The sequence below is a fragment of the Littorina saxatilis genome, linkage group LG11, assembly GCF_037325665.1.
Source record: "Littorina saxatilis isolate snail1 linkage group LG11, US_GU_Lsax_2.0, whole genome shotgun sequence".
NCBI classification, from domain to species: Eukaryota; Metazoa; Mollusca; class Gastropoda; order Littorinimorpha; family Littorinidae; genus Littorina; species Littorina saxatilis.
Genome location: NC_090255.1, coordinates 11,885,535 through 11,898,034, shown reverse-complemented (window position 1 = coordinate 11,898,034; position 12,500 = coordinate 11,885,535). Strand labels below are relative to the sequence as shown.

The following is a 12,500-nucleotide window of genomic DNA, read 5'->3' as shown; positions in this document are numbered from 1 at the left end:
CAGCAGAAGTACTATTCAGGGAAGGATGGAACAGGAACAATGAGACCAAGGTCGCCATGAGAGCTCCGGGCATGAAGGGCCACAAGAGCAAGGACAATTTTATAATTTTGGATGATTATAATGATGATGCTATGGATTTCCAATATATCCTGGTATCAACCAGGCCCGAGAACTGCCGCACCTGCGGTGTTTGTCAGGTAAACAGAACCTGAGCACCCTCAAAGTCGCATTCGTTTAGTGAATGACACTCGGCTGTGTGATCCCAGCCTTCCCAAAGGAACCATAGCACTTCCACTCTGGGTAGGAGCCGACCGTAGCCCGAAAAACCCACATGACTCTGATGGGATTCGAACCCACGACCTCCCGGCCCACAGCCCGATGCGCTAACCACTGCGCTACGGGGGCCGGTTGATCAACACAGTTTTTACCAGGCACGCCTTCTGTTGTCCTGTGCACAAGCGACTATGTATCGATTGGACATTGGATTTCCCTTCTTTGAGCCATGTGACGTCAGAGGCCTACAAAACTTCATATTTTGGCTTTTCAGGTTAACCGAAACTTCAAAGGAACTACTTACTTCATATTTGGGACACGCGGATTAACCCACAGATCAAAACACACGTCTGCAAAACTGTAAAAATGAAGCGATTTGCAGATCTATCTCGGGAAGAAATTGAAAACAAAAGACGACTTTTAACACCGACCGAATACCAACACACTTCAGCTGAACAAAAGATGAACATGGGAGACACCCTCCATCAGCATATTGCAGGCAACACACAACTCCAAGTTTTGCCGCGACCAAATTCAAACCCCTCGCGAAGTTCACTCAGCTCTGTCGCACACACAGCCACCGGCCGAGTCGATATGCGCGGGGCAAGTAGTTTCGACGTGTCCTTTGAAGATATGAATTTCGTCCTCAATGCAGAAAAGGAACCTGACATGCCACCATCCACGACAATGCAAGTTCTGCCTATTTTCCACAACTGTACCATAAACAACTTGAACATCACAATAACAAAATAAGACCAAACGTGTTGATTGTCTCTGCTGTTAACCCCACAAGCTTACTCAATGAACTCGTCCAGTCTTGATCGCGAGACAGGGTGACGACAAGTGTGTACAACAGTTACTGACACTGACAGTGCAAAGAGATTTATGTAGCAATTAAATTTGATGTTTTATTTGATGTTCATGAATTTTCCGTTCCTTTGATTATGTTCTGAACAAAATGTTGCGATAATCAAATATTCTAATGTTAATTGAAGGAGTTGAATAAACTTTTGAAGTTGCACTATTTTTGTGGCGCATTGAAGTGTATGTGTTTGGGGTAAACAGGTGTTTTTGGTGTGTGTGCTTGATTGCATGTGTGTGTGCTCGTTCAATCGTCAAAACAACAACAAAGTCAGTACCTGAAAGGAATTCGATCGATACATAAATGTTATTTGCGTTTTTGACCAAAATATGACATTTTACACAGATCTCGACAGTCATTGTTCACCTCGACCGCTATCGCGGTCTCGGAGAACAATGACTGTCTCGATCTGTGTAAAATGTCATATTTTGGTCAACAACGCAAATAACGTATATTGTTTCAATCTCGTGTCTTTCTGCGTGCATTGTCGCCGAAGCAACGCAAACTGGGTCACCAGAGAGAGAGAGAGAGAGAGAGAGAGAGAGAGAGAGAGACAGAGACAGAGACAGAGACAGAGAGACAGAGAGACAGAGAGAGACAGAAAGAGAGAGAGAGACAGAGAGAGAGACAGAGAGAGAGAGAGAGAGAGAGGGGGTGGGGGTAGAGATTACGACAGGCAAACAGTCAGACAGCTTGATAGAGAGACAGACACACAGACAGGTAGAGAGATAAAGACAGAGAGAAAGACAGAGAAAAAGCAAGTGAAATAGAGTTATATGGACACAACGACAACAACAAGAACAACAACAACAAGAACAACAACAACAAGAACAACAACAACAACAACAACAACAACACCACAACAACAACAACAACAACAACAACAACAACAACAACAACAACAACAACAACAACAACAACAACAACACAACAACAACAAACCAGCCTTACCTTGTTAAACGAGTCAAACAAAGCCTTCTTCGCTGCATAAGACGAAGTTTTGGTTTTCTTCCCGGCGCCAGAGTGGACGTAGTATCGTTCAATCTCAAAGGGAGAGCTGATGTTCTTTCCGTTCGTGTCTCCGTACAGAAAGTGAAAGATCCGCTTCCAGAACGTGCAGCCTGCCTGGAAAGCAGAACAGAGAGAAACATAGAGAGGAGATGGGAGGGAGCGTAGGGGGGAGGGGGGGTGGGGTAGAGGGCGGGGGTTCAAGGAGGGGGGGTGGGTTGCAAAGAGGGGGGGGGGTGTAACTAGTGGAGACATAGAGGGAAAACGTCGACGACAACCATGGTGATGATGTCGGTGATGACGATGATGATGATGATGACGATGATGATAACCATGACTATGACTATGATGGTGATTGCGATGGCGACGGCGACGATGATGATGATGATGATGATGATGATGATGATGATGATGATGATGATGATGATGGTGCTGCTGCTGCAGCTGCTGCTGCTGCTGATGATGACGGTGAAAATGACGATGACGACGACGATGATGATGATGATGATCATCATCATCACCATTGCCTTGTCGTGTCTCTCAATGTTTTGACAAAAGATGCCAAATGCAAGTCGAAGAAAACTGTCGAACTAAGACATTGCGTACGAGCGATAGATCAACGTTATCACCGTGTATTACCAATTCAGTGCCCCATTTGGCTTTTTGACCAATCAGGACGGATTCTTGGTGACCCTCTAAATGTGATAATGTGCACGGACCCTTTTTGTTTATCACGCTAAAAAGAAACAAGACAAAGTACAAATTTAAATTAACAATATCAGCGTGATTTATTCTAAAGAATGACACTTCAAATGCAGCAGATACTACTCTCTTTAGGGGAAAGGCTCCTAATATGGACCGGCTCCCAATATGGACCACCTCCTGTTCTGACAAACTAACGGCGCTAGAGCGCTCAAAACAATTTCATTCGCTGTATTCACCCTCTCTGGATAACTTGCACATGTCAGAACAGTTGCAGATACACAAACCTCAAAACCGTTTGGCTTTTTCTCTTTTTTCACTTTTGGCAGCGTTCACTCTAAATTTGCCGCCTAAAACGGACTCGTTTCTGTCCACAGCCAAAGCTTTTATCACACAAAAATGGCAATATATGACAGCTCAGACCGCATTTGTTACATTTAAGCAGTGTTGACGCCGATTTTCTACTGCAATCAAAAAATAATAGCAAAATCTCAAAGTGTGTGTGAGTCCCCTAATATCTTCAACAAATCGAAGAAAATAACAGCTAAAGGCTATTTTCATTAATTCATTAAGAAGCTTGCTGAAAATAACCTTTAACTAGCCCTCGAGATTTCCAAAAAATATCACAAATAGTCTTCTTTTCGTGGAAGTTGATAATTTAACTTATCCCATGACCTGCCTCTTTGTCTCTGTTAGCTGAGGAGGTGATTATTCTGAATATTCCATCACAACCATATGGATATCCCATCACAACCGAGTTTCGATCTCAACTGTCATTGGTCATTGTCTTTGATTTCAGAGTACAATTGAATAATTTATAGAGGTCATCTGCATATTCAGAGTTTACAGATGGACTACTTTTTTCAACATACGACTGAAATATTTTGTGGTGTCAAAGTCAATATCACGTATACTTACTTACTTACTGCCTTTCACGCCTGGTGGCGTGTAGGGCAGCGATATCACGTATAGGTACAGGCCTACATGTGTCAATATTGAGAAAATAAAGAATACTTCATACGATACGCACATTCTGCATGGATTTAAAGAGCGGAGTTGAGATATTTCGCTGGCTGAAGCGACTGCATGGTCAAAGGCATGTTCAACGAGTATCGCGAGTGGGATCAAGGGACGATACTCCCTAATTTTTACACAGACAGCCATCTACACAGAACCGTGAGAGAGAGAGAGAGAGAGAGAGAGAGAGAGAGAGAGAGAGAGAGAGAGAGAGAGAGAGAGAGAGGGAGAGAGAGAGAGAGAGAGAGAAAGAAAGAGAGAGAAAGAGAGAGAAAAAGAGAGAGAGAGCAATCAAAACACAACCCAGTCACCTGGTAGTTCGAAAACTCAATCTGAAACTGACATCGATTGTCGAAGGCATTCCTGCGGTGGGGTCATGCCAATACGTCCCAGTACCATTGTGTCCCAGTACCATTGCGTCCCAAAAAAATGCCGTCTCATTGCGTCCCATTAAGCAATCCCATTGGGTCCTAATACCATTGGGTCCCAGTGCCATTGCGTCCCGTACCATTGCGTCCCAACAAAATTGCGTGTCGATAGGTCCCAAGAAATTTGCATCTCGATACGTCCCATAAAGGAATCCCATTACGTCCCCGTACCATTACGTCCCAACACAATTGTTACTTGAGCAATGTTTGGACGCTGTGGTGGGCAGTGTGTGTGGGTGTGTGTGTGTGTGTCTGGGGGGTGAATGGGGAGGGGAGGTGGGCACAGGAGGTGTGGGCCGCGGAATGGGGGATGGGGTACGTGATCATAGTGGTCAGACTAGGGGAGAGAAGGGATGGGTGGGTGTGAACAGTGATTAAGGATGGAGAAGATATAAATAAATAAATAAATAGACATACACACAATCTGTTAAACACATTGATCTATGAGATATTTCGTTGGTCAGACAATTTTTAATTCATTATATCCCATGACCTCCCTTCTTTGTCTCTGTTACTTCAGTATGGGTATATATGTTGTATTTTTATAGCTCAATAAATACATCATGGACTCCAAAAAATATATGATAGTGCAGATTCCGATTTGGGCAAAGGACTACTTTCCTCCCGACCTTTGACCTCGCTCGCGCCGAACAATGTGACACATTCGTATGAAGTTCTAAAATCGTATTGCACGGCTCAGAAAACCATATCAGTTGCACGCAAAAATGAATCTCAGAACTGATCTGATGTATGAGATGCAATAAGCAAAAGTTTCTTTCATTATGAAAGCAATGCAGGTCGAAAAAAACGAACATTCAACTTACAAGATAACCAGATGCTAGCGAACCAAAACAAAAACACGAGTACCCTCCCCTTGCATCGTTAGCAGACGACTTTTGAGAATCTGTCGGTAGTGTGTTTTGCCGGTGTGCGCCTTCAGCTATCAAACATCGGCTGTTTCACGTGTTTTGCGAGCAAGTCTACTCTTTTGCCTGGCTCTGCAGTAAGTCCACATATTTTTCCGTAATCCAGTCATATTCCTTCAAAATGCAATCAATCGGCGGTGACAGACGTGTCGGTCGCGTTTTCCTCTCACCCATACCAGTTTAAGTTCATCCATGCAAACACACTCGCAAAACAGTTTATCACGTAGATACATTTCAAATAGGGAGCAAATGGTTAAATCTAAACCTACATATTTGTTCCCTAAGATTTGCTTCTCTGTCAATAAGCCTAATTACACACGTTCGAGAAAAACAACGTGGAATCAATTCTGAATCGAGTAAGCCAAATGGGTCCCAAACCCGTTTCGCCCGTTCTGCCGACCTGAAACGCAAAACAAAAGAATTGTGCGCTTCAACTAAACTAATTTCTATTCGACTTCATTACTTTCTTGCAACTTATGAACCTTTACTTAAAGCTTTTAAATGGTCTGAAAGTAGTGTTACCGCGTACTTATCGATGCACTCATTCGTTTTATTTTTTCAGCGACGGTCACTTAGTTTAAGGTTGCAAAAGGGCTAAGTCTCGCTGGCAACAGTTTTACCCTGCACAGATCGCAACAGTGCCGCTAGTAGTCTACACTTTGTGTTTGATGGTAGAATGGGATATACAGATTACAACACTCGTGGTTTTTTATATGGCTTGTATTTCAGTCAAGACCCAGCGGGAATATCAATCGAGAGACACTCGCCAGAGGCTCGTGTCTCCCGATGATATTCATCCGCTGGGTCTTGACTGAAATACAAGCCATATAAAAAACCACTCGTGTTGTAACCTATACATATTTTATAATCTGATGAAAGATGACAGGTCCCTTTTTTAAGCAAGACCTTTAATTCAAGAGTCAAAATTTATTTTGATTTTAAGTGACACGTAGAAGATAACATAATTATTGTAACAAGTATTATGACCCCGTTTTTTCCTTCATGTTTTTTCATAAAGAAGAAATGTACTGTCTGATTGAGCAGTTTCCAATAATTATTCGTGTTTGTCAATTATTGTTCTCCAGTCACACAGAGAGAGAGAGAAAGAGAGAGAGAGAGAGAGAGAGAGAGAGAGAGAGAGAGAGAGAGAGAGAGAGAGAGAGAGAGAGAGAGAGAGAGAGAGAGAAGACAAGACAAAGACAAATTCTTTATTAACGAGGGTAATGGCATAAGCAAACAGGTGGTTTTTTTTACATCCAGCCCTCGCCCATGGGAGGGTTTCATCTTTCTGTCTTTCTTTATTTGGTGTTTAACGTCGTTTTCAACCGTTCAAGGTTATATCGCGACGGGGAAAGGAGGGGGGGGGGGGGGGGATGGTATAGAGCCACTTGTTAATTGTTTCTTGTTCACAAAAGCACTAACCAAAAAATTTCTCCAGGGGCTTGCAACGTAGTACAATATATGACTTTACTGGGAGAATGCAAGTTTCCAGTACAAAGGACATAACATTTCTTACATACTGCTTGACTAAAATCTTTACAAAAATTGACTATATTCTATACAAGAAACACTTAACAAGGGTAAAAGAAGAAACAGATTCCGTTAGTCGCCTCTTACGACATGCTGGGGAGCATCGGGTAAATTCTTCCCCCTCGCCGGGGGGGGGGGGGGGGGGGGAGCGCTAGCGATAGGCACCCGGAACCTATCGATACATTGTTTAGGTCAATGTCCGTCCACAAGTTTGTCCGACATCACCGGTACACATCTTTTTATTTTATTTTTATTTGTGAAATACTACTATGTACCGACACGTTTTGTAATACAAGTGGGTTTTGTAATAAATGTATTACAAATCGTGTTCCGCTTACACAATTGTTATTACAAATCGTGTTGAACGCGTTTTCTAATAAATTTTGTGTAATCCGAACACGATTTGTAATAAATTTATTACAAAACGCACTTTTATTACAAAACGTGTCGCTACGTACACTGCTGCAGTAACATCTCAGAAATTAAATTCACTAGTGTTGGGACCTAATGGTACGGGGACGCAATGGCACGTAATTGTATTGGGACCTAATGGTACTGGGACGCAATGGTACTGGGACCCAATGGTATTGGGACGCAATGGTACTGGGACGCAATGGTACTGGGACGTAATGGTACTGGGACGTAATGGTACTGGGACGTAATGGTATTGGGACGTACTGACATGTAGCCCCTGCCGTGCATAACTCTGGAAAAGTTGTCGTAGCTGGGAACCCGTTGAGATCCATTCCAACGCCAAAACAATTATCAGAAGACTCACCATGAAGTCAAATCAAACGTTAGGTTTTCTCATTTGGTTATTTGGTTTGGCTTTAAGTGTATTGCTTCGATTGATAGCTGAATCTGCTTGCAACCGTGCTGTTCAAGACTGTTCGAACTGTCGTCTGCTAGACGGGCTTGTGTGAATCCGAGTCGAGTCAACTGCGGGGTTCAGCGACAAATGAGGGAGTGGTACCAACATGAAAAGAAGAAGACGAAAAGAAGTTGGAGATACAGTTAAGATATATGGGGAAGAGAAGAGGATGTGAGGTGTTAGATGTATCCAACCTTTGGTGTTCAAACTCAAGACCGGGACAAAGTAGAAAGCGATGTACCGCGACCGACTCTCAGTGCCGACATACAACTTCCAAGCTTTATTGCTTAACGTCTACAACAGGCGAAGTGTTGAAGCTTTGGCTCACCTAAACCCGACGACTGAATATGTAAGTGATCCATGTGTGAAAACCAAAACAGAACAGCGCGATGACAGCCAACATTTTATCATTATAGTGAGTATTTCTACGCACATACCCTCCCAGAGGGGAGGCTCATGGCGTTTACAATATGCCGTGTGAGATGGAATTTTTTACACAATATATCACGCATTCACATCGGCCAGTAAATCTCAAGCGTGTTAGGCGAGTATATACTTTTCACGGCCTATTATTCCAAGTCACACGGGTATTTGGTGGACATTTTTATATATGTCTATACAATTTTGCCAGGAAAGACCCTTTTGTCAATCGTGGGATCTTTAACGTGCACACCCCAATGTAGTGTACACGAAGGGACCTCGGTTTTTCGTCTCATCCGAAAGACTAGCACTTGAACCCACCACCTAGGTTAGGAAAGGGGGGAGAAAATTGGGGCCTGACCCAGGCCTGAACACGCAACCTCTCGCTTCCGAGCGCAAGTGCGTTACCACTCGGCTACCCAGTCCGACTGACAAACAGTAACACTGCATGCGAACTGACTTGGGTCAACGATCAAACCAGCACGGCCCGAACTGAATTTGTTGCGCTGTCATTATCGTGCGCAATTCTGGTAAAAATATAAACCCGGTATGCCGAATTGAGTATAACAAAAGCCGATGTCAAATATACACAGGGATATTTTAAAATGACTTTCAAAATGTAAAAGCAGATAGCAGACCTTTTTATAAGCAATATGAATGACTGAATGTCCACATACAAGTCGAATGACGCCGTCCATTATGCTGACAAATGGGAACTAGCTTTGCGCATGAATTCATTGACATGAATTTCGACTGCGGAGGCTTTTGGCAAGCTGAAACCAGGCACGGGCAGGTTTTAGTGGAAAAGTAAGTGTTTTTAATGAAAACGTCGGAGTAATGGAATAAATAGCTTACACACCTCGTCCTAAATATCTTGCATATTTTCCCGAGGGTCGATTTTCATGTATTACCGAGCCTTTGGAACTCGGAGTGTGTAACCTATATTTATTTTTACTCTGTTTTTGATAAGCTTCTTTAGTTTCCTGGTGTGCTTCAAATGATACTCTCATCAACCCGAAACAGATAAATCTAAGGCATATTTTGATTCGTCTGACTTGCACACTAAGTTGAATCATGCTATTTTGAAGTATTGGGGGCTTTTTTACAGTGATTCGTGAAGGCCGATTCACTTGTCCATATTGGGCGCCCAGGCTCCTAATATGGACCATTTGTGAATTGTTCTGCATTTATGTTTTGCTGAATGTCTATCAGGGCTATTTCACTCTAATTAGGCCAAACGGTTAACCTAAGAGAGAAGGACTACCAAACACAAAATGAAACACAAAATGAAACACCGCACACAACCCTGTTTATCTGGCGCAACAATCAGCCTCTCTTAGTTTTTCAGCAAATTATCCTCATTTGCATAATTGTCGCACAGATTAAAACTACCCGTAAGGTATTCACAAGAAGAAAAATTGCTGAAGAAAGAAGGAGAGAAAAAATACTTTCCCTGCTGGTACTTTCCCTTCCTTTTTTTAATTAAAGGTCCAGATCATGCTGTTTTAGCGTCAAAAACGCTTCGAATCGTGTTCCTGCGCGACCGAACACTTCCCGATGTTTGCAGTTAGTTAGAAAACCACTTTCTTACCGTCTTCAACAATGTTTGGTTTACTTCGGAATCTTGTAAGGCCGTAATCCGACGAATTTTGTGACCGAAGCGACGGATTTCTTCTCCAAAACGACCCGCCATTGTGCCGCGTGATCTTCGCGAGACTGGCTTATGAATAAATTATCCGTGACGTCACACAGTGTGAAGATGCCGTTTACCAACATGGCAACAAGCGTGACTGCAGACGAAATTGAACCGTACATGTTCGAACTACCAGTTTCTCTCCTCGAATCAAGCATGAAAGATGAGGAGCGGAGGCCACTTCCAGCAGTAGTGAAAAGACAGTGACGATGAAAATTGCGACTCTGTTTGTCTCAGCGATCAAAGGTAAACACGCCCGCTCTCTGTGCTGAACTTATCGTCTGCTTTCGAGTCTGTGCTATTTTTTCACTCTCGCCTTGTCAACGCACTCGCGAATAAGTGGGATATTAAAGTGTTCATGCATTGCATTCACGAGTAAAAGAACAACAGCTCATCGCAGTTTTAACTGTTCTTGATTATTTCAGAGACTGGTGTCAGAGTGGCCACTGTACCTGTTGTATTGTGTGGGAGGGGCAGATTTGAGAGAGAGAGGAAGCTAGCCTGAGGTACATTGTAGAATGAAAACTTGCAGGGGAGCAAGAATGCATCACCAGCCACGAAGGTGTACATACAACTTTTTTTGAGGTGCCTATATTTGTTTGATTTTTAAATGTATGTATTTGTTGTTGTTTTTAAAGGCTATCAAGAAAACTGTTGTCATTTAAATGTGACACTCAGTCAAATATAGTTTCACACACACACAAGATTAACTCACTTGCATGCCCACAGAAGAAGTTTGCTCTTCACATTGTTCTGTTGTTGTTGTTGTTTTTATAATGTAATCATTGTAACATCAACACTCAGTAATAACCAATATTACAACACAATCACTTTTTCATCAGAACTCACTCACATACTACATGTATTAAACCCTGGTTTATGGACACTTGCATTTGTACTTTGCATGGGAAAGCAGCCTGAATTTCAGGTGAACTTTAATAAAAGAAGATTTATATGTATGTTGCTCTAGATGCATGTTTTAATAAATAATAATGACATTCAGGAAAGTAAAAGGACTGTTGAAGTTTGCTGTTGTAAAATGTCTGATGATTAGGGTTTTGTTGCACATTTAGTGAATTGACTGTACCAATTGCTGTTATTATTTACACCCAATCAGTGCATCCACATGATATTATGTAGCTTAAATTAAAGAAAATGTTTTGATGTGTTGAGAACATACTGACAAGTTGCACACTCACTGACTTTCCGAAAGAACAGGAAAGTTCTTCCTGCCTGTCTGGTCGCTGCCATCAGAGACCTCTTTCTGTCACAGAGCTACACAGGCTTCAAATGTATGTAAGATAAATAAAAGGTACATTACAACTCTCAACTGCGGGGTGTGTGTGTGGGGGGGGATGTGCATAACCATTGCATACTTAAGGTCGGCTTAAACTGCAAACAGAAATGTGGAGCTTGCGTAACAATTCTTGCTTTGTCAGATTTGGAGATAGGCAGCCTCAGTCTATATAGTTGGTCGCCAGTTGGGGCGTCCTGCTTGGTGACAACTTGAGCTTTGTCAACTGGTCTAGCTGTAGCAGTCAAAGTCTGGGCACTGTTGCATTGTAGTCTTGCTGTGTATGCAGAGCTTTGTTGTAGCTGCCATAGGCCAGTGTTGCCATAGGCCAGTGTTAGGATCACCACCCCCTCAAACAGCTCGTTCAGTTAACCTGATGCCTGTTTTAGACAGAAAAAAAAGTTACCACAATCAGCAGAACTTTCACTGGAGAATGGGCATAATTCTTTCATACTTTTCTTTCTCATAGCTTTGTTTTGTTTTTATAATCTCTTCATTACACTAAATAACATCCATCTTAAGACCTATTTTGAGCCTTAATTTAAGTTGACTAGTAATGATATTAATCATAATGTATTTATTTTTATAATGTACAAACTAGAGTATGTATGTGGATATGTGTGTGATGGTGCTGGTATGGATATGTGTGGTTTGGGTTATGTGTGTACTGATGTGTACATTTTATGTGTTTTGTATGTTTTGCGAGTGCGATTTTATGTGATGTTATTCTGTACACCAGCCAAAACAAAATGTCTGGTATATTAGATAATAAACGCACCTTTAAATTTATTAGCGACTACACCCCGTCACCCTGCAGTCCCCCTCCCCCCCCATTACACCCTACACTTTTAACATTGTATAAAAAATCATGTCCCAATATAGGTCCCTAGTTACCTGGGAGGACGTTAAGCTCCATAATCAACATCAACAACGTATTGAATTGTAGTTTTTTATTTGCTTGAAATCATGGTGTATTCTGGTTGTAAGAGAAGAGTCAATTTCCTTGTAAGCCTGCAAAATTAAGATTTGTCATTTTTGAAGTACACAAGTTTTTGTAAGAGTCCAAAATAGTCCAGGATAAGGAGGAAAAACATAGGGTGGGTCAGGAAATCTGAAACATTGCATAGTTTTGTTTTGCCTATGTAGACACAAAAAGTACTTAGAGCACTTTTTCCCCCCCAAGAGAGCATAGCTTAGTTTTAATTATTTTAATGCCACTGTTAGCAAGAGGAGTACTACAGACAGCAATCAAACAGTGGATTTTTTCTGTAGACATTGTTATTTCTGTTTAGGTGTTTCAGTAGTTTTCTATGCGGATAAATCATGCTGCATGATCACTAGAAACAATCCAGCTCTGTAGCATGCAAGTTTTTTAAAGGTTTTTTTCCCATGTTACTCTGAGAGAAAAAAAAACCCACAGAGATAAAGTTGAACTGGCAGTTTGACTGAAGCAGTGGTAATAACACAGAGTTGTGC

General features: G+C 42.0%; 1 protein-coding gene and 1 long non-coding RNA gene across 4 annotated transcripts in view; both read right to left on the bottom strand.

Moving 5' to 3' along the window:
• Nucleotides 1-12,500, bottom strand: part of LOC138979759 (carbohydrate sulfotransferase 11-like) — a 48,769-nt gene that overhangs the window by 25,103 nt on the left and 11,166 nt on the right. For all 3 annotated transcript variants that reach the window (XM_070352499.1, XM_070352500.1, XM_070352501.1), the window contains exon 5: nt 2,087-2,260. In XM_070352499.1, coding sequence (XP_070208600.1) covers nt 2,087-2,260 — 174 coding nt within the window. The remainder of the gene's footprint in view (nt 1-2,086; nt 2,261-12,500) is intronic.
• Nucleotides 10,899-12,500, bottom strand: part of LOC138979747 (uncharacterized) — a 3,016-nt gene continuing 1,414 nt past the window's right edge. The window contains exon 2 of the long non-coding RNA XR_011460116.1: nt 10,899-11,404. This is a non-coding gene — a long non-coding RNA (uncharacterized lncRNA). The remainder of the gene's footprint in view (nt 11,405-12,500) is intronic.